Source organism: Nicrophorus vespilloides, unplaced genomic scaffold, assembly GCF_001412225.1.
Source record: "Nicrophorus vespilloides isolate i.1.1-1 unplaced genomic scaffold, Nicve_v1.0, whole genome shotgun sequence".
NCBI classification, from domain to species: Eukaryota; Metazoa; Arthropoda; class Insecta; order Coleoptera; family Silphidae; genus Nicrophorus; species Nicrophorus vespilloides.
In genome coordinates, this window is record NW_017099484.1 from 4,562 (window position 1) to 27,758 (window position 23,197).

The window sequence follows — 23,197 nt, forward strand, 5'->3', positions numbered from 1 at the left end:
ATTCTTCTTTGTCAGATTTACATGTTTCCACCCCCTTGACTTTAACGTTTCGCTTCTATGTACATATATATACATAATTTTTTATTATCGCTGATTCGCTGCCGACTGTATTTACAAATTGCAGATCATTGTGTGATCTTGAAATTTAGTTTTTGCTGCGGGGGCGGAAGAATAAGAGGAAGGGTGATGGTTTACTCGAAGTCTGGCGATTGCAATTTGGGCGTCGCCGCCTCCGACAATTGCATTTCGCCAACGACCCCCCCGCGCTCAACGCGTCCCACCTCCACCACCCCACAGCCGACCGAATGTATGTCGGCATTCGGTCGCATCTTTTGGATAATTGATGCAAATTTTAGGTATGGGGGTGCTGGCCTTAATGGGATTGTTGCTCGAGTTTAATTGGAATTTGCGGTTCATACCTTTCTGGCAGATCTTGTTCCTGCGAATCTTCACGGATGTGTTGTTGTGTAGCTTGTTGTGGGTGCTGACGTTCAAATGGAGCTGGACTTCCGTTTGGGTCGCCTCCAAACCGGTGCAAAGTAAACGCAGACTGCAAAATAAAACATTGGAACAATGGGGTTGGTTGAATGACGAGTAGGAAAAGTGAATATTTCCCCTTAATAACGTCTCATTCATATTTGACTTCAATTTTACCGAAATGTCTGCACAGATGTCGGGATCACACCGGCTGATGAAATATTCATCTGGGGTGGCAGCAATGCACCCTCCGTATTGTATTTCACTGATAGCACGTACGGTAGCTGAAATCACATACAAAGATAACATGAATTGTCTTTCAATATCACAAAATACATTATACCTAAGTCAATGAAAACACCAATTAAATTCAGACAGAAAAACCATCATATTACGCATTTACTGCTAATCTAAGGAATTAATGGATTATTTCCCGAGAAAACTACCATAATTGATTGATTTATTTGAAATAATAATGATCTTAATTTTTACATTCAGAATTATCAATCTTCTCGTTGTATGTATTAATAATTATGAAATACATTAATAGAAAATGATCTGCAGTATCTTCTTAAAAGACTGAGATTTTTCCTTAAAATCCCGGGATTTCCCGAATATAACAACACAATGATTAGATAGACCAACGCATTTTTTTGTTAGAATTGACAAAAACGTATATTTTTAGCATCATCATTGTTAATATTCCATTTCTAATCATTCATCTGTCCCGAAGGCATCCGGGATTTAGAATGTATGGAATATATATTTCAACTATTTTCCCGGAATTTAACAATTTTTATATATATATTTTTAATATCGTGTGATATATTTTTATAGTTATAGTTTTAATTTAATTTTCTTAAAAATCTTATAATATTTAAATGGCCGCAATTAGGGTAAATGAAGATTTATAAATAAATATAACATCTGGATAAATCATGAGAATTGAAAAGTAAATTTGATCGGAAGGCAATTTAATGTACAAATCGCAATAGCCTATGAAATGCATAAATATCATATACAAAAGTTTGTAATTGCTTTTTGCAATACCAAGACGCCGAAGTCAACCATTCATGAATATATCAGCATTTCGGTTTCCATACAATATAAGTTTTGCCTCCTGCTCGCATCTCCCGCCGCCTCCAGTTATTTTCGAACAAACCTTAAAAGCAAGTAGATGTCGATGGCTTGTCGTCAGCCGGATTTGGCGCGGAAAGAAAAATATTTGTCCTTCGTGTAGAACGAACCACCCTGTCACCCCTTCAGACCACACCGCTCGAACCAAAAACACAGGTTCGCTTTTACGTCGCGACGTTTTTCAATCATCTCAGAATTGCAATTATAATGAAATTAAATTCGTCTAGGTTAGCCTCGGATTAATGTGCGACCTTTAATCCTGTTTAATCGCATCATCCTGCGAAAGGATGAAGTTTTATGAAAAGCGGCGGCACCACGCGTTCTGCGGATCCAATTAAAGCAGCGACATTTATCTGTCGGAAAATGCGAAAATTCCTGCGAAATTATTAAGGTTCCTATTGATTCGCAAGGTTAGTTTGCAAAGACGCGCGTAAAGAGGGAGAGGAATGGGAAACGTCGGGTGGGTGGTTGAACGGTGGCGTTTAGCAAAGGAACGGAGGGTTGTAAATGGATGGGCGAGGGTCCGATTCCCCCTTTTCAAAAGATCGGAAATGAAAATTTTTTTAAAAGAATATTTGCAAGCGGAACGATGAAACGTGTATATATATATTTATATATATATAGCGAATTTCTGACAGTTTCCTTAAACGGCCAATTATTTCTACAACACTTGCCACGTAATTTCATCGCGCCACCCCTTCCGGTCGACTGAATCCGACATTCTATCAATTGGAGTTTAGTCCCTCATCCCTTCGTTTCATTCCACCCTGCTTCTTCATATTTGGGTAAATAAAACAGGTGTATCGATTTTTATGCTGGAAGCCTACTGACCGTAAAGTCGGGGGAAGGGACGGCAGTTTTGCCGGCTCAATTAAGGAGCGTATAATTGGTGTAGTTAGTCGATAAATAAAGCTGGCAGCCCTTAGCAGCTTAGCCTCCAGAAATAGTTTGTAAATTTTGGTGGGCTTATTCGAACTGTTTATGGCAGGAAAGTTCGTTGCGGGGGTTGGGGAGCAGTAAATTCGTCGGTTTTATGTCCCCCCAAGAGGGGAGGGCGCGCGCAAATCCTGTCGCCGAGATTCATAAAGTAGCGAGATTCAATTTCTCCCCGGAATCCACCTGGCTACAGATAAGGGCTGCACGGGTTCTGCGTAATTGCGATTATTTCTGCCTCCGCTTTTTGCGGATCTTTTTGATACGGGGGAAGTATTGTGTCACGCGCCAAATGCAAAATTTCCGTATTTGTGCTCTTTCTTATAAATATAAAGTTAGTGAATATTTGTTACTGCAGTTCTACATCAAATAAAAATCTAGTTAATATTTTTTTGGGGTGGGTTCTTTTTGAAACCGCGATTTTGGGGGGTGGCGTTTTGTCCCGCTTCAAATGCAAAGCGAAAATCGTCGATCCAGTTCAGCGCATTCCGTTCCAATTATGCCATCCACATATTGGTTGTTACCACGGGTTACCGATCATAGGATCGTGCATGGAAAACCGTTCGTTCATTGCTGTTAAACATCACTTCAAACTGTTACGTTTCCATTCATCCCGGTTTCTGCCAATTACTGAGACCGCATCATTATAACTAAACCGGAAACAAACACCCTCCACTGAATTGTACGTATCGTCCACTCCTGCCATCCAATCTATTTATAAACTGTTATCAGACAAGTTTAATGCTGACCGATTCAGAGCATTCTATCAGAAACAATATTGCTCTTCTCCATTTGTTCATCCATCTCAACTATGTGTTTCAAGAAATATAGGAAACATTATTTTTTATCGTTGAAAATTTTTCATTCATCTGTAAACCGCACTGTAGCGAATCCGTACTACACGAGGTATTGTTGTATACTGATTAACTTTTAGGGGCTTAGTTACAGATTTCCCAGATTAGAATACAGTATCAAATTTTGGATAAAAATATTCATTTTGTGCGAAAATATTTATAGTTAATAGTCCTCACAAAATGTACAAATAATTCAATATATAGAAAATAAAACATTTATATGGAAAAGTATTAATTCCAAAAATATTATAAACATTGAGAAAAGAGCAATATGTTTATTGTATGTATATTACATTCTATTATATGTATATATATATATATATTTTCTGTGTTATTTAAAAAGCTTGTTTATTATTAGCTGTGGAGGTTATTTATCGAGGAATTTTATATAAGCATCACGCATATGTGAAAGCATCAGCCATTCAAGCTTAAATGTTTCAAACCTGGGGTTGCCACTGTTGACCGAGCTAAATCTAATGTAGCAAATATCGATTTTTTAGAGTGGATATGCATCGAGTATAATAATTGAATTTGTCTGTTGCATGTTGGGTAGACAACTTACAATATAAATACATATATATATACACGGAGACATACAGCTATTACCAGAACGCTATTAAGCTTGAATATATTAGATTATACCAGAAGTAGATTTGTTTTCATTCAAATACGCTACATACATTTCATTGTACCATTTAAATTGCGTTTCAAGTTTTCAATAAGAACAGTAAATTAACTATTGATTTTAATTATTACATATAAATATGTTCTTCATACATCTATATTTCATATACAGTTAGTTTTCGTTTTACGCCGCAGTTCCGTTCCTATAAAAGCCGTCGCAAATCGAATCGGCGTAAAATGAACCATTTTTTACAGTGAGGTAACTATAGGGTTTAGTTCAATATAAGTGTAAAATCAGCAATTAATAAGCGTTATTTCGCAGCAGAGTTTTTGTGAATCGGCGACGATTACCTCTTTTAATATAACTTACTACATAGTTTTTAAGTCCTCGACTAGTCCGGTTTCAAAGAGTGCGGGATATTGGAAGAACCGATTATCTTCACTATGCGAGGAATTATTATATTTTGCAGAAATTAGATGTTGCAGATGATAGTTTATTCTTTAAATAATAATTGTATTATTCTAATTAATATTGTTATTATTTTTCTTGAATGAAATTTCCAAAATATATAATATTTGCTTAGTATAGAAAATGTAATATCTCCGTCCTTCATTCTTTATAATTACTTTCGAGTTGGTGTTCTTCAGCACAGAAAGTCTGGAAACTGGAGATTATAAGTGGATTGTCAAAGGATGGGTGGAAGATCTTCAATTTGCGATATAATTACTAAGATAAAATGATGATGGAAACACAGGGCTTGTATCAGTTTGTAGAAGCGTGCAAAGGGATCATGTTTTGTCATATTTTTGCCACCCCTGTCTCAATCCAAGTTTCTGGTTTCCGAAGATAAATGGGATTGAAACAATGCACCGGCACGAGGCTAGGGGGATAGACCGGTCACCAATCAAACCGGTGTCTGTTATGTAAATCGCACAGTCCGTCCGCCCGACAACCGATACCACCACCCCGTGTAGACCCCCCACAACCCCTTTAGAACAACCCCACTAGAACACCAATCGCTATCGATGCCATCCGCGGTTCGAATTTCAATTTTAATAACAACAGATTTGTTTTCGCGTAATTTCATTCATCGCGGCGCGACCGCATTTATTGGTACACCGAAATTCACAAATGAAGCATTATTCGCACGCATCACGTACCTCGTATTTTTCTCCGAATTTCCGCTCATATTTTTGTTTTTCCAAATTCGCTATTCCATGTTACGTGCTTACTTGCACCACACACAATACTAAGGGTGGTTATATGTATTTTTTTTTTTGTAATCAATTCAATATTATTTTTTTTTGCCATGGAATTATGGTCTAATGATCATTTTTTAGTATACGGATTTTTATTTATTTTTCAATTTCAAGTACACAATACGTGGTATTTTTCAACAGTTGAACTGATATGCACGTGGAATTCATATTTCCACATTGTTTTCATCTCCCTTTATTTTTATGCAGTTTTAAACTCTTCGATTAGTCCGGTTTCAAACAGTGATGAATCGATTACACGCACTATGCGAAGTAATGCAGTATTTTAAAATTTAGAAATGTTAAGTAACTGAATCATGTCATATACAGTCATGTCTCTTTTTGTGTCTCTGTTTATTTTTATGAAGTTTTAAAGTCCTCGATTAGTCCGGTTTCAAACAGTGATGAATCGATTACACGCACTATGCGAGGTATAGCTGTATTTACGAATTCGATTTTTTAATAGTTTTAAACCGAAACATACTATATTTACATATGTACTTTCTCATAAAATTATAAAGAACATCTTTCTATGTAAAACTTAAAAAAGTTAAGTATCTCATTTTATGTTATATGCTACTTTTTTTTCTTGATTCTCTGAAGTATTTTCTTGTATCATTTAATAAATTTATTTCATAACATACGTCTTTTACTTGTATAATTACTTTGCATCGACGGAATAAATCTTTTTGATCTATAGAATGTTTCCATTCCGCATATCTCAGGGTATTTTTTATTATATAAAAACAAATTACATTTCGTTAAATACATAAATAATTACAAAATAAAATTATTATCAAAAAAAAAATAATAAAGTCTCATATTTTATTATAAAAACGAAAATTATAGAAAGACTATTTTCTTTATATGTACTAAAAGTATTGTTACATAAGCTGTATATTTCGACGATCTTATTTTTCTTTATATACGTATATGGAATGTTTGAATTCTAAAGAAGTCTGGGGAATCTGTTAATATTGGTTTTTAAAGGTTGCACGTAAAACGGCAAACTTTACTTTTGATCTCGATTTTCTTTTTGTATAATTCTGCATCAGCTGTGAATGAATTCATGCATAAAGGAATATATGTATATAATAAAAGCCACAAAAGATGTTGTGAATACTTCACATATCGTTATTTAAAATGTTTATTTTTTCGTTTTATTGTTATTATTATTACTCATATTTTTTAAATATTTTTTTTACAATTAAAAATTGTTTGTGCTGAATTCTGTTAATTATTTTATAGATATATTTTATTGACTAAATAAGCGTAAATATTTATATAATTTCTGAATGAATGAATTTATAATATTGGCAGTAGCTGAGACTACATAATATATTAACTGACGTATATAGATACTGGTTGAACTAATGTCATCAAGACATTTCAATTTCCTCAAGTTTGTCACGTATACGTTGCACATTTACATAAATGCAAATGAGACTCCGTAGACTCATACCACTAATTGCGCGTCTGCCGTTGAATTTCTGCTATTTTTCAGTGTAAGCGTCTACAGATGGTGCAAAAAATTCAAGTGCAAAAATAACTTCAATTTACTCTCGAGCGATTTAAAATAAATGTCAAATGTCAACACAATATCATCTAAGATTTTAATTAAATTGTTAAAATATTTATAAACACACTGTTTTTTTTAGATTTTCATTCAGGCTTACAGTTTCAATAATTTTAATCTAAAATTTCCACTGATGCTAATAAAGTTATATTACAGCTACAAAAGTATTATTTATAGATAAAAAAAATAACTGTAAATAAACAACAAAATATGAGTTACTACCTAAACAAATATAAATGGAAATAAATTATTTTAACAATCATTTTATTAAATAAACACGTATATTTTTATTAGTAATTTCGTCTACTTGCTTATTAATTTTAATGTTTTTTTTTTTATTTCTAGTTCATTTTCTGCCTATTTTTACAATTTATATACATTTTCATTATTGCAATTATTTGATTTACATCTAAAACTAATATTTGTAACTTTGTATGAGTTCGAAATTCATCTTCTTGAGCATGTAACAAAAACTGTTTTAACAATAATTTTGTCGATTTTTTTTGGATAAATTAGGTTAAAAAAGTGTAATACTTTACGAATGCATGATCAAATTTTTCTATGTTTCTTAAGTTTTTGAAAAAAAAAACATTGGAAATAATTATTCATTATGTGTGGTCTCATGGTTGGAATCACTGGTACGCAAAGAGTTATAAAATTAGAAGTAATGTTGTTTGAATGATCAAAATTTGGTATGTATTTTGGCAATCATCGGTTAAGTGTTTTGCGTTTAATGTAAGACATTAGATGATGGTATCGGCGGTTGATTTTGGTGGTTTCTGGATGTGTACGCAATCGATTTGCAATGTAGATGTAGTGAATATTCGGTGGATAGGATAGGATGGCATAGGATAGATTCCCCCGGAGCGTGGTGTGTGTGGTCGTCGAAGGATTGCGCAAAATTGGATAGTAAATTGTTAGAGTTTTATGTGCGCGGCCGAAGACAAATCTCGACACTTCAGTGACAGCCAGCAGCTTTAATTGGATGCCGAACATTCCGGCCGTCACGTGCAATCGATTTGGCCACTTGGTGGCTTCGCTCATTGCCGTCATCCCTCCCTGAACATTCTTAATGCATTCAATATTCATTCGAACGATTCACGGGGGGTACAAAGGGGTTAGAAGCTTTCCCAGAAGTAGATTACCACCCCATCGAAATCGATTATCGACTATCTAAATATAATGTAGTAAATATATTTTGAAATTATATATTTGATTATGTTTTTCAGAATTTGGTGATGTTTGTAGTCGTATGGACTATCGACATTTTTTTTGATTCCCGAGACAACTGTTTAAGACATTCCCGGGAATTCTCGAGAAATTAAAAATACATTTCTTTATTTATATTTTGAAATTTTTATTTAGTCACTATCACTATTGCATGGAAATGTTTCAGAGATATCATTATAATTGAGTGCCATTTTCAATTTTGAAATTTTCCAAAATTCCCGGGAATTTCCGTTTCAGCAACTTCGATCATCTCCCCAAATATTCTTAATACATTCAATATTCATTCGAACAATGATTCGCATGGGATTCTATCGCCTTCCCATTGATTATTTACCAAAAAGAATCAGTCTCACAGGGAATTGTCCTTAGTAAATAGTTAAAGTTGTCGACGTCGTTCTCCTGGTTGTTGTTGTTGTTCTAGTTGCTGTCCCTTGTGGCTCTGCTCATTTCGCGAATAAGAAAACGCTTTGTACATTTAAATTTAATCTCTCGTCCTAAATTTTAATTATTCCACTACGTAGAAGATCGAGTTTGCGAAGTCGCAAAGTGATGGGCGCAATTTCCGCACCGACCCTGCCATATTTAAACAACGTAATTGCTAACAGCAATCCGGAAAACCTCCGAGCGACCTTCCCCAGGACTTTTATTCCTTAGTTTATTTCACGACAAGGAGGAAAACGAATGAAGAAGAAGAAGGGGAAAAAGACGGTCACAACAACGTAGCTGCGTATGTGAAAGGGAAGGCGGCCGAAGTACAAAGAAAGGCGAAATTAATTGATTTATCGACGATGTGGCCGATGTAATACTCGCGCGATCCGACTACACGGTTGAAGTGTAGGGTGCCTAAGGGCGAGAGGGGTGAGGTGTAGTGTCAGTAAATTCGAATTTGCCGGGGTTAGGAAGTAATTATTTGGGGCCCATTGTCGCCGGCCGTTGGTTATTTGTCATTTGGTGCGACATTCTGCACTTCCTGAGCATAAATGCCGGCGCATTAATTAAATCGGGAAAGCGGAACTGTAATAGTCCTCCCGTTTGGAATTATCCCACTGTAAACAGCCTCCTCGATTATATGGGACGCATAAAATAGTCGTAAGCCTCAAAGCGTTCAATTTAACATGCATCAAAGTTAACCCGGACCCCAAAAAAAAAGTAAAATAAAAGAAATAATCAATAGCTTTCATAAAATATACAATACAAAGCCATAAAACTATAATGTAACTATACAACAGCACAGGTAGTTAAATTCAAATAACTACAAGTGGTACAAACTAGGCAATTTTTGTTTTATGAATAATAATTTTATGAGAAATTTATTGATTTAAATACAGTCTATTTCGCTTAATTGGGACACAGATTAATCGGGACATCCGCATATTAGGGACAAATCCTAAAAAATGTAAACAAATGGAAATGCAACTTCCGATGTATTAATCGAAATCGACTGTATTTTTAATTTGTAGCTAAATACGTGAAAAGAGCCAATGTGAAGAATCTAATATAGTGAGAGAGCCGCAATTTATTATCAAAAGAGCCGCATTTACTTAATCTATATAAAATAATTTAAAATGTTCTTAATTCTATCATAAACTGTAACAGACTTTTTTACTTATATAATAGGCGCACGCACTAACTAATACGTTCAATTTAACGTCAAAAGAACAAAAATAAATAATCAATTAATCGATAGCTTCCATAAAATAACAATACACGCGACGTGCTGTTAAAACTATGATGTAATAACGCCGCCGCCAAGGGGCGGTTCGCAACGATCGGTTTTGAAGCCTCCCCTAAACCTTTTTTTTTATTATCTATTTCTTTGTAACTTCAAAACATCGTGCAGTTTCGTGTAAACAAAAGAATGCTGATATCTATTAGGCATTCATCAAATACAACGTAAACATTCAAATGCATTTCACATAACGTAGTTTTTATTGACCTATAATCTATAGACATTTGTAGCTGTCTCAAAAATATGTAAATATTATATTTTACGTTTATTATTGTTTACTTCTACATTTATTATTTGTGCATTTTGTGCTAGATTAAATAGTACCCTCGATAAGAGCTTGTACAAATACAAACAGTAAATAATCATTGTGGACTAAAAAGTAGTCTCAATAAGATCGTGGACAATAGAATTAATAATCACAGTCAATCAATCAATCAATTAATGTTGTTGGCCACAACATTAGTTTCGCGTCTATACTAAGTTTGTTTTTTTTAAATTACCTGTTGGAATAAGAGAAATGGACAAGAAGATTCAATAAAGTAAACATGTTTTCATGGCCTTAGTGAGCTATTATATGATAATCTTATAAACAACAAACGCAGATTATTTTTTCGTAATAACGAATTGGAACAATGTATAACGAATAAGCGATGAGATCATATCGCTTTCTACGTCTTAGATTCCGTATCCCTATAGACGCAGATCATTTTAACCAATTATAATTGCTTGTTATTGCCGGATTGGATATATCTTATATTTTTGCTAGTTATGTATTATGATGTATGTCAAGCATCCAAAATACGTCTTACACTATAATGAACATATTTAATAATAAAGCCCTGAAACTAATATGAAAGAATGAGAAATAATTGCATCTCAAAGATGTTTTCCTTATTACAATTTCAATAATATTAAAAAGACAGAGAGGAAAGAACGAAGTTGATAGCTTGATTTATTTATAATGTTTCGTACAGTGCGGATAATCGGTTCCGCCAATATCCTTGGCAGAAAAGAAAATAAAAACGATTGTATGCAAAATGCTGACGAAATTCGAATCTATTTACAAAATGTTAAAAGAACGAGACAGTTTGTGTATTTATGTATATTTCATTCTTGGGTTTTTGTCATTTTTATGTTGTGCACAGTGTATATTTTGCAATATTCTAGTCTCAAAGCAAAACGTCTTCCAGTTCTCGTTCGATCACTGAAGTTAAGCAACGTCGGGCGCGGATAGTACTTGGATCACTTCACTCACTTCCCTACGATGTGCTGTGCCGTTCACAAGTCTCACACACCGGGCATTTAAATTATTACGCATTTTAAAATTATTGCACTTTTTTTATATATTTTGTACAAGTTACTGTTCTAGTGAAAATGGGTGAGTAAACTTTAATACAGTTGATTAATCAGGACAAATCGGAACGTCCCGGAATGTTCAATTTGTTATTTGATCGGTTTTCTTTCCGTTCTTTAGGATTTGTCCCGATTAACAGTTGAAAAATTGTAATTATTTTATTTGTATTGCAGCTTCAAACAAATCTGACAAGCACAGTTATTTATTAGTAAAGTTCGTCGGTGCACATTTGAAAGTTTATTTTAAAATTGTTAGGAATAGTGCAATTGTTAGCATCAATTATTCCAGTCTTAACGAACAGATTTTTATAAAGTTTCCTGATGCAATTCGGCTATGTTCTATAATTGCTACATCAAGTAAGTTGATTTTTTTTATAAACAAAAAGAAAACGAATATTTGCTTATTTTTATTTTGCAGATGAATTATTTCTTTTACAATACCAATTACATAGATTCAAAGAACTGGTTGGTTTAGAAGATGATGAGGAAGAACTTGTTAAAGAATATGTAAATAACATTGATAACTTTCTGGATAAAAATAATGAAAACATGCCTAATGGTGAAGATGTCCTGTTAGTTCATGATAGAGATGAGTCTCTTATTGAAGATGATGATGAAACTAATGATAAAGATTATGAAGACCCTATTGAATGCATTTCATCTTCTAGTGACGAGGATGTAAAATATGATCCAAAGAATGATAAGAAACGTTATATTTTCTAGTATTTCTTTTGCTAGAAATAACATTATTATCTTTATATTACTTTATTACATATTTTTTTAAGTTTTATATTTATTTTGGAAGTTACATTATTTTTGTATTTGTTTTTCTTCTTATGAAAATGTCAATGACATTTAATATTTGTATGAATATTGCATCTTAAATGTACATTGTTTTCAATTTTATAAAATGAGATTTTGTCTCTGTACAAGATTTGTTAAATTGTTTTAATAAAGTAAAATAATAAAACTTAGAAATTAAGAAACAAATTTTCGTACATTATTTCCCTATGTTGACCAGTAATTTTAGTTTACTTACTTTTGTTTACTACTTAACTTTTTTTTATCATTTTCACTATTTTTTTCAATTACTCAGGATTCTTGGAAAAAAATATTTAAAATTTACTAAAAATACAAAAAAAAAATTGTCTACCAATTGTAATTTAAGTTTGCTCAATTAAAATTTATTTTGTTTGGAAATTTTCACAATAGTAGATCTGGACTAATCGAGACCGCACTATGTGAGGTATTGCTGTATATGTACACATATCATGTTTTACTATACGAGTAAAAATCCGGAAATTTTAGAACTGATTAAACTTGTTAAGCGAGGTTCTACTGTATTTAAAGATTTGATTTTGATTACATTCATGATACTTTCGTTGTACTATACTCAATCCATCGTTTGGTGTTGGTGCGATTACGCAAAGTGCATCAATGAAATAACAATAAATCATCCGAGGAAAATTTTAAATTAGAAAAGTTTCGTATCGCTCTTTAAGCTTGTGACACACACACACATACTCACATCCATACAGTCTGTTTGCGATCCAATTCCGAAAAGCGGCTTCCCAACACGCATTTTCATTTACTACCGCCGCCCTTCCATCTGCTCGTCTGCTGCGGCGGTGGAGGCAGTGGAGGCGGTATCCCCTTTTCACTCTAGTGGCAATAAACTGCCCTCTTCAATCATATTCTACTTTACATGCAAGCCGAACAGCCCAATTACAAGCCTTATTGAAACAACGATTCAATTATTAGACGCCTCCGTCGCTAGAAATATTTTCCACATTTTACCTCCAGCCGTGGGGCAATCCTATACCATCTACCTACCCCATTCCGAATTCTACCCCTACAAAAATATTGCATATTTGATTGAACCCTTCTGAACTAATGCATCATCCGATACAAATGACTAGACTAAATACCACATGCCACTCAATATTTCATTCATTTAGCTAAATAAAACGTAAATACTATTTGAACACCAACGATTTCATTCGGTTACATAATTTCATTCAAAAATTGGAAATCTTAGTTAAATAAATGCAGAAATCTTATTTTCTAGTGGCTAGTGTATTTTATTATTCCTGATGCGAATATATTCGTCATAAGCGCTAAACAACCACTTAAGGGGTTAAACTTTTTGTTTGAAAAATCTGAAGTAAATGTGTTAATCCAAAAATTCTCACATTTAAATTAAATGAAATTTTGAAACAAAAGAAAATAAATTTTAAATATTTCAAAAAACAAAAGTTTTCTTTGTTAACTATACAGTATTGACTATATTTTGTTATAATTATTGGATGATATACAAATTGAATAGAAATGTAATGAGAATTGTATAACATTCACGTAAAAATCATAAACGAATACATACTTGATTATATAATATTTTTTTAAATATGTTAATATCAAACAAACTAAATGAATGTTCAATAGATGTCGTCCTGTAACTTCTGTGTTAAATATTCATAAATATCCAATAGAATAATTCAAAAACTATAAATTTTTCTGAAACTTCCAAATTTTTGTAAAGGTCGAAAGTATCTACTTCATACAAGTAGGCCACATATTTAAATATAAAAATAAATTAGGCAGAAAGAGTACGGTTAATAACCAATAAATAAGGTGTTCTACAGGGAAATATACTTTTTGTTTCTTTCTTACTAGGGATAAAGAACTTCGAAAGATACTTGATAAAATGTGAAAAAAAATATTTCACACTTTATTTCATACGAATCGAATTAGAACTTTTTTTTTTATAATTTAATGTACACACTTTAGAATATTTGTACACAAATTATAGAATTAATAAAATATTATAGAAATTGTACTAAAACTTGTACTAATGTTTATTGACACTGTCATTCACAATAACAAAATAAAACTTTTAAATATTTATAATTTATTGCTTCCATGTAAATAAAAAAAAGAAGTTTATTTGTACATATTTTTTAATATAAATTAAATTTTAATAAAAACACAATTTACAGTTGATATTTTCGTCTGCCTTTCCAGTATATTTCATTTCTATTTGTATATTTGTTACGTTCAAATTAAATCAATTTATACATTGTTTCATTAACTTTTCAATATTGTAAAAACGAACAAAACGCAATAAATATAAAAAAATATGTATATTTTGCTTCAAATTTTATTTTAAGTAGATTTTTTTATTGATGGTGTTTCAATAAAGATTGTTGGTAATATAGTAATAACTCGCTCAGTGCGGATAGTTATATATAATAGTTAATGCTCTCAGTTGGATGAGGAGTCTATTGTGTAAATTTTGAGTTGAAGTTGTGGAAAGTGCTCTACATAACAATACACCCGTTTACAAGGCAGTAGTTGCTTTGAAGTAATTTCTCAACCTTAGCTTGTAATTGAACAAAATTATTTTTTTGTATACAATCAAATAACTTTTGATGCTTTTAAAGTCCTAGATTAGTCCAGTTTTCAACAGAGCAGAAACCGCACTATGCGTTATGTTAGTTTATATTAAACTTCCTGTTAGTATTTTGACAAATATAAACTAAATCCCCATAGTCAAATAAATAAACTAGTAATACAAACTGAATGATTGATATTGTAACATTGTGGACAACAATTTATGACAGATAATTATTATGCATTCACTTCGGAATGGTCCCAAGGGAAAGTAATAAAACAGAGACGTAAGTAAAAATTGCAAATACTATATCATAAAACGGAACTATTATTTTGAATGGATGTATGTATACAAGGATCAATACGCAAGGACGATATAAAGCCTTAAAAATACGGGACGTTGTGTTGATACTTTTCGGAATACGTGAAATGTCCTATGATTGAAGGATAATAAAATGTATGTACTTGTTTGAGGTTATTAGGAAACTGTACAGACACACAAAAAAATAAAATTAATACACTATTCGTGCTCTAAATCAGGATTCAGTGGAGGATTATTAAAGGTATATTAAACAAGTATATTCAGAGGTGTTTGCACGCCGTGTTTAGTGAATTCATCGATTTCGTGCATTCAATTTAGTACAAGTTTCAATGGTGGATGTACTTAATTGGCTTGTAATGTCTATACTAAAGCTAATTAGAGGGGAGCAAATTGATTCCAATTGAAGTCGATTGTAATAATTGTGTGTTTATATCTAATGAATGCACAATTGTTTCTTTTTTATACAAAACATTTGATGTTGCAAGGTAGAAGATCAAACATCAATATAATAATATATTATGATTATTAATATATGGAGTATAAATCCTATTTATTTAAGTATACGAATATATTTGTCATAAGGGCGAATATATACAACATAAGAGGATTACAATATACAGTTACATCAATAATATTATTTTAACATGCTAAGGGTCGACTTTCGCAATTGCATTTACTTATTAATCATGTTTCAAGAGAAAAATGCATTCGCGTCTTGTATATTCTTTGTTTTTATTTTTTTACTTTGATTTCGTCTGCATCGTTCAAATTCCGCGCTTCGAGTACGCTAGACGTAAAGTGAAGTTCATTATTATATGATGTCGAATTTAATATCCTGCCTTCCTCTTTCATGCTATAAAATGCAGTTATTATTGTCTAGTTTTTTTTTTTCGTATTAAAAAAAATCTTTTCTTTTTTGTTTTTTTCTGTTATGCAATGAAATTTTCTTTTTATAAATTAAATTTATAGATTATTATAAGAAAACCGGGCTGATCGAAACCAGACTCTTGCTGTACTATATGTATTTCTGTAATGCAGAATCCACTGAAGAGTTAACAATAATATTGAAATTGTAGCTTCACCTTTGTATTTATTATGGCTCTTTATAATATTCCTCTTACTAAATGTAGAGTTTATATCAAATATTGTTTTTTGAATCGCGTTGATATAATTTAAAATATATTTAACAATAATTGTTACTACAATTTCAATTACATAGACATGTGTACCTCGCATAGTATGGATTCGATCAATGCGGATTCAGTATTGTACGGTTTTAACATTTCAAAAGAAAATAAAAAAAATACAAAATTATTATATATTTAGGATGATTATCCGCAATATTAGAGGTAATTCTGTAATTAGTTATTGATGGAAATTAAATAAAAAAACAATTAAATAAGCATTATATAATAAATCAAAGATGACAGAAAATATGTCTATATTGTGTAGGAATTCAAGCGACAATTCTCGGGAATTTTGGAAAAATATACAGTCTCGATTCCCGGGAATTATCGTTAGAGACTCGAGAAATTTTTAAATTGAAAATGTCACTAAAACTATCTAGAATATGTATTTTGTGAATTTTGATAAAAAAAATAATTTCTCGAGTCGCAAGAATTCCCGGGAATGTCTTGAAAAGTTGTCTGTCTTCGATTGTCATATATAAATTGAGAAATTATGTTTAAATAAAAAAAAATGTTTAGCAAATAATTAATGAATATATAAAAAGATCGACGTAATGAATAATAATCCGATGGTAAAAATTAAATTAATTAATGTGAGGATGACTGTTTTTCAAGATTTCAGTTGATGTACGTCGGTTTTAAGTAGTTCTGACAGAGTTGTAGTTGAATAGTTTGCGTATAAATCACTGCAGCTTAGAGTAGCATCCCAGGAGAAGAAGTTATAAGAAGTTTAGAAGGAACGTGCAATTAAAGTGGATTCTTATCGATTGAGTAAAGTAATTTAATAAAATGTAAATTACACTGAGTGTCGGAGAAACTGAAGTGTTTCATCCAGTTTATTAAAGTCTTTGTGAATTGTAAGAAATGAAGTTATATTTTCTTTAAATAATAACAACCCAATTTACGTGAGTTGTTCTGTTTTGGTCTACTTGCGGAAACCTTTGTTAGGTCTACAATATTTCAAAGCCTCAGCACGAGGAGAATGTAAGTCCGAAAAGCTTTTGATCATTATTGAAAGTGACTCGTATTGGATTAGAGCTATTCAAGCGCCATTTATGATCGTTATATTTTCGAGGAGCAAGCGAAATTCTTATACTATAATCATTCTTTTCCAATACAAGGGCTGGAGACGGCAGCTTTTGGGTGGTAATTAATATGTAATATGATTGTATGTACATGCAGGCTGTTTGAGTTTGCGTTTCTCGTGGGAGGCAGCAAAGCATTTTCGTCCGGAAGGATCGATTTTCTTGGGCAAATATTTGAGGTGATTCTACGATCTCTTACGGGTTGCTTCGTGAGGCTTTGCCAGGAGAACTGCAGATCCGACATGTTCGGTGGAACCATGACCACGAAGTTGAGGGCGTAGGTGTTGACGACCCCTTCACGGACATAGAAGAGTTCAGCGTCGATACCTAAAACAAAAAAAGGTAACAAAAAGCATACCTTCAGTGAAATCGAATAAGCAAACTCGATACGCGAAAGTACAATGCGTGGATCAGACAAAGCAGAAGCCAAAAAACGATGGCGAGCGTCATGGATTGGTTATGATCGTGCCATGCCGTCCTTTGATCATTTTGGGAAATTTATTTACTCTATTGCACATGTTAAAGCTAAATTCTCGATTTTCCTGCTGTATATCGGTTTTAAATAAAATGGCTTCTCGCTTCAAATATTTCAACAAATTAGTATCGTCTGATGCATCAAATTATAATGTTAATTGGAAATCTATAGAGGATTTAAATATTTTTTATTGTTCATATGAAACATCAAATTCGTATACATAAAAAACAATTAGTTGTAATTAGTCATATGATTGAAACGATGTGCGACGATTCGAAGAATCGCGTTTTCGTAACCATATATGGTGATTTGTTTACATCACGCGTTTTCGTGCCCAAATAAGGATTGTTTTTACCATTTGCAACGTTTGCGCATTTTCTTTGCAAATTTCTTAAATGTCATTTGTCGTTTTTGTTACTATTAACATTTTTACTAATTGAATATAATAATTTAATTACTAATTTAATTGCTAATATTTAAAATAATTAAATCAGTTTACTAAGTAATAAGTAATAATTTATAAAGAAACTGTTATAATTAATAAAATATTTAAAACAATTGAAAATATTTAGAAAAAATTATGAAAAGTACAAGTAAATAGATTTTTTTTTAAATTGCTAAATAATAAAGAAAATGTGTTGTGTAATACCATACAAATTATAAATAATAAATAATTTAACAGCCTATGTAAAATGGTTTATTTGTAATTATTGTATTGTGAATTTATCAAATTAGTTACAATTAAGAAAAAAAATTATTTGAATGTTGATTCATTTTTTTTTTATTATAAAACAGTATTTTTTTTTGTTTACAATTTTAAATAATTATTGTCCTTAATTTGGATCAAAAAGCTATATTATTTTGTGTTTGAAATAAAATAAATCTTATTTCTTATAAAGTCGATGAAAGAATTGAATGAAAGTGAATTTCATTTGAAGTGTTTCAACAAATTTATCAAATAAAACTAATAATAATAATATAAAGTTACTACGTCGGCGAAGTTGTATTGCGTAAAAAAGTAGTAAAAACTAAGTGGAATGTTCATGAATAATACAAAAAAAAAATGCAGAAGGATCGTCGGACATTTTATGATCCCCCAGAGCGTGTTAAAGTTAAGCATCCCTTCTCTGTTCAACTACAATAAAATGCAACTTTATATTTTACAAACTCATTCAGTCTCTCCATTTTCTCACAAATATTCTCATTATATAAACATTCTCAATTGATTTGATTTTTCAAATAATTATATATATTTTTATTTCAATATATTTACACTATTCAAATAGAAGAGAAACTCAATTTTATTAAATTTGAAGAATATTAAATTATCATTTAATTTATAAAATTGATATTTCTTAATAATATATAAAATCATTTTTTTCGATTTTACTTAATTATTATATTTACTTAATTATTTTATCAGTAAAAGTATGAATTTAGTTTCTCGCTTTTATTTATACTAAATTATTCTAATTATAATTATGATGTAAATTATAGTTTATTAACGACATTGTAAGATGTTTTTGAAATACTTGACTGAAGCAACTTTAATTATAATTTGAGCAACTACTTGTCCCGAACGGCTTTCGTCAATTTCAGTTTTAACTAGAAGCAATAGTTGTACCGTGTTCGATGGAATATTCTAATATAAACTAGTTATAACTAGTATTCACCAGATTGAAGCTTTACATATTGAAAATACATATTTGAACAAATATTTGCTCATTCTATGGAATATAATTATGGCATAAAAATTATGAAATTTAACAAAATGTTTATCACTAAATCGAAATATTTATACGTAATTGATTATGATAATGCATTTTGAAGGGGAGAAATGGTGCATTCCTAGAGATGAGTTGAAAAATATATAAAAAAAATAATAATATGACATTCCTAATGCGATCAAAATATGTCTATCGAATTCATTGAATATGCACGGCATCCCTGCATAAAGCGATCCTCCAGAATGTCTACCAATATATACTTGAACCTGCAATGGAAATCCTTATCCTCCCGAGAGAGGAATTGCGAAAACACCTCTTTTTTCTTCAAATCTCTACATTGCATGATTCGCATACGTGGACAGATGAAAAATGCATATATTTATTATTTCTACTTTGAAAAAAAAAACTAAGGACAATAGTATTATTACAAATAAAGAAAATATGAAAATACACATTAATCATTGTAACAGTTATTCTATTATGTACAAATAATGTAATTTGAAGTAAAATGAATGAAAAAAAAACTACTTATTACATAGAATAATGGATTAAATAAAATAGATGTTGGCCCTAATTTCGGCTACAAAAGATTTGAAAAAATTTCTTTGTAACATTATTTATTTAGATTTTCAGTGTTAGATTTGTAATGTTATAATTATTATTTTATTTCATGTTTTTATATTAATTCTAACTTTTTCACTATGCACAAAGTCTAAACATTTATTCAGCATTTATAGCTTGATATAAATTGATTTTATAAAGTAGTCCATTATGCCTTAATCTGTAGCTTCATGTCCATAAATACTGAACTGTATTGATTTTCTTCAAGGCCATTAGTCATTACTACTAGTTCAATTTGTATTAGTGATTTTTGTTGAGAATATTCTTCTTATCCAAAGAGTTTTCGGAGTGCGGATTCGATCAATGCAGATTTATATAATACGGTTTCAAAATAAACTAAATTTTAATTTGGTAAAAAAAATAGTACAGAAAAAATACATAAAGTTGTACAATTGAATCTCCTTTTGTACGGTTTATATTTTATGTAGAAGAGTCCGGTTTCAAACAGTCCGAATCCGATAACCCGCACAATACGAGGTATTTGTATTTCATCTACATTATTAACATCCTTTATCGGATGGATATTTTTGATATTTATGAAATTTTATATTTCAATATTTCATAATGTATTCAAATAGAATTAATTATGACCTTTCGGTATTCGATAATAAAAAAAGTATCGAAAAATTCATTACAATATTTAAAAAAAAAAAGAGAGAAATGTTGATTGGAAACTAAATTTGTACCAATATTATGGTACAAATTAGGGAGTATAAAAAATTGTAAATAAATTTGATTATAATTATATAATTTGTTGTTGTTTTCTTTTTTCCATATGACTTTCAAATTGAAAGCAGTGACAAAATAAAATGTTTCAAGAAAAAAAAAGTTTTATGTCTGTATTAAAAAAATGAAATACTTTAAAAGCAGAGAGTCGAACCGAACCGAAATTAACCGGAATTTTTAACTGAACAGTAACTGTAACCGGAACGTAAAATTGTTCAATTGAAAAACCGGAAAAATATTTTGAAAATAATAGTAACCCGGAATTTTTTAATCGGAACTGAACCGAAATTTTTAGACAAACCGAATCTCGAACGATAAACATTTACTTGGAACGTATCCGTAAACCGAAACGAAATTAATTTCGGTTCGAGTCTCTGTTTAAAAGTAATCTTTTTATGATGTATCAAAATATATATACAGCAATACCTCGCATAGTGCGGTTTCGATCAATGCAGATTCATTATAGTCCGGTTTGAAAATACTTAAACTAAGTTTTTAATTCTAATAAAAATATACATATTTTTTTTAATACATTAATTTCCTTTTTGTTTTCTATTTTATGGATACAAAAATATTTATAGAAACCGCACTATATAAATATTTTGAAATTCAATACTAAAATTAATTAAAATTAGCTGTAATTAATAACGATTTATTAGTAAGTAAAATAATTAACACTTATTATTAATTATGAGAAAACAATATTGTTTTTTAAATAATTGGAGCCTTTTGTCATTTGTAATTAGGATTTAATCAGAATTTTTGCCACTAAAAAAAAGTCTTTTCAGAAGTGTAATCTGAATACCGGATGTGAATCTACATTTGTGGTTTGATTCCGCGTTTGTACATTATTATTATTATTTTGTTTCTAGCAAAGGGATGCGATGTTATGCAGAGTCAATTTCGGGAGTTCTTTTGTAGCAGAAACAGGATGCAAACTTATAATTACTACAAACCCACCTCAAACCCCGGATTCAAAGCGCGACATTTTATCAAACGCGCTCGACTCCCAATTAACAACTTCCCCAATTAATGTATCCTCATCACACGAAATGATAATCAGAAACAGTTTGTGCTTGGATGTGTCCTCTCTTTGTACAAACTGTATCAGATTGTTGCTCATTGCGCAGTTTCGGTTTCGCTAATTAATTAACTTTCGGTTATAGTTGCACGTATGAGTAGACTTACCCAGGAGTTTCATAACTTCCGTCGGTGAGATGAAGACGTTCAAGTAAGCGACGGATGGGTTGGCCAAGGATGCCAGCAGCAGCACCAGGATCAGGACTCGAGCCATGCTTTTCGCGCGCGGCTCAGGCCGTCACTGGCGTCGAGCGCGTCGCGACGCTCGCTTTGCTTATACACGCGTCGGAGCGTCGCAACATCCGACTAACCCCCCGCTCCATCATCATCCCACCTCTCCTTCGAAAGTACACCCTCTCACTTTATACACAGTTTAATTGATGTCCTGATCGGATTATGACTAATATTTCGCGCATTGCACCAGAAAGGATCTTTCTCATCCAGGAGCAAACAGAAACTTTTCCAATCAAAACCGAAACGGTTCGCTCTTACGACACCTCCAAAATAATTCGAATTTATGGCAACGCTTATATACACATATATATATATATGTGAGTGTGCGGTTTCGTTATTTTTTCTTTCTTCTTATTCTCTTCGTTTCGTTTCTTGGTAAAAATGAGGATAGATGAAACGTTCGTTTGTGGTCCATAAACGAAAATAAATGGTAGCAGACCCCTCGAGAAGTGAAAACACCGGCTCCCCCAATATAATAATAATATTAATAGCGGTTATTTCGCTCCTTTCCTAAATGCAAACAAAACAAAAAACAATCCGATGAAAAATAATTCGCTCGTTATTTACTTCGAATGGAACGAAAATATCAGTTATTGTTTCAACTCGAGCAAATTCCCTGTTTCGTCGTGGTTACACTTTATTATGAAACTCATTTTCAAATACTACAATAATACAAAAAGAAGACATAAATTCCCATATCTGTTATTTATTTATTATTTTACAAAATCACAACATTTTTGTCAATTTTACTTATGTTATAATATTAATTATTTATTTATGAAAAAAAAGAAATAAGCTTTTTTGAACAATATGTCGATTAATTAAATTACATAAACTTCACATAAATATTTTATATTAACATTTGGACAAAAATTGTTTGATAAAAATATATATAAATATGTTATGTATATAAATATTTTTTAGAATAAATGCAAAAAAATGTTTGGTTGATAGACTTTTGAGTCTTGTTTCATTTAAACAGAAATATTTTTTTCAATAACTTAAATTATAAACATTTTCAATAACTTGAATATAGAAAAGTGGAGAAAAGTGTACTTTTCAGAAATAAAACTCGGAGTTGGAGTAAAACGATTTTATTTTACCTCGAAATTAATCAATCACAGAAAGAAATGTCTTTAGAACGACTAGAAAAAAAGGACAAATCTGCATTTGTCAGCAA

The 23,197-nt window shown here is 31.3% G+C and overlaps 1 protein-coding gene across 1 annotated transcript; it reads right to left on the reverse strand.

The window, feature by feature from the left end:
* Window positions 1-281: 281 nt before the first annotated feature.
* On the reverse strand, window positions 282-22,040 carry LOC108564567 (tyrosine-protein kinase Dnt-like; the record flags this gene model as incomplete). Its single annotated transcript, XM_017923650.1, has 4 exons — window positions 21,892-22,040; window positions 17,354-17,481; window positions 655-761; window positions 282-550 (listed from the first exon to the last, which is right to left on the reverse strand). Coding segments are annotated over exons 1-4 (610 nt in total), but the record flags the coding sequence as incomplete, so codon positions are not given.
* Between the last annotated feature and the right edge of the window lie 1,157 nt (window positions 22,041-23,197).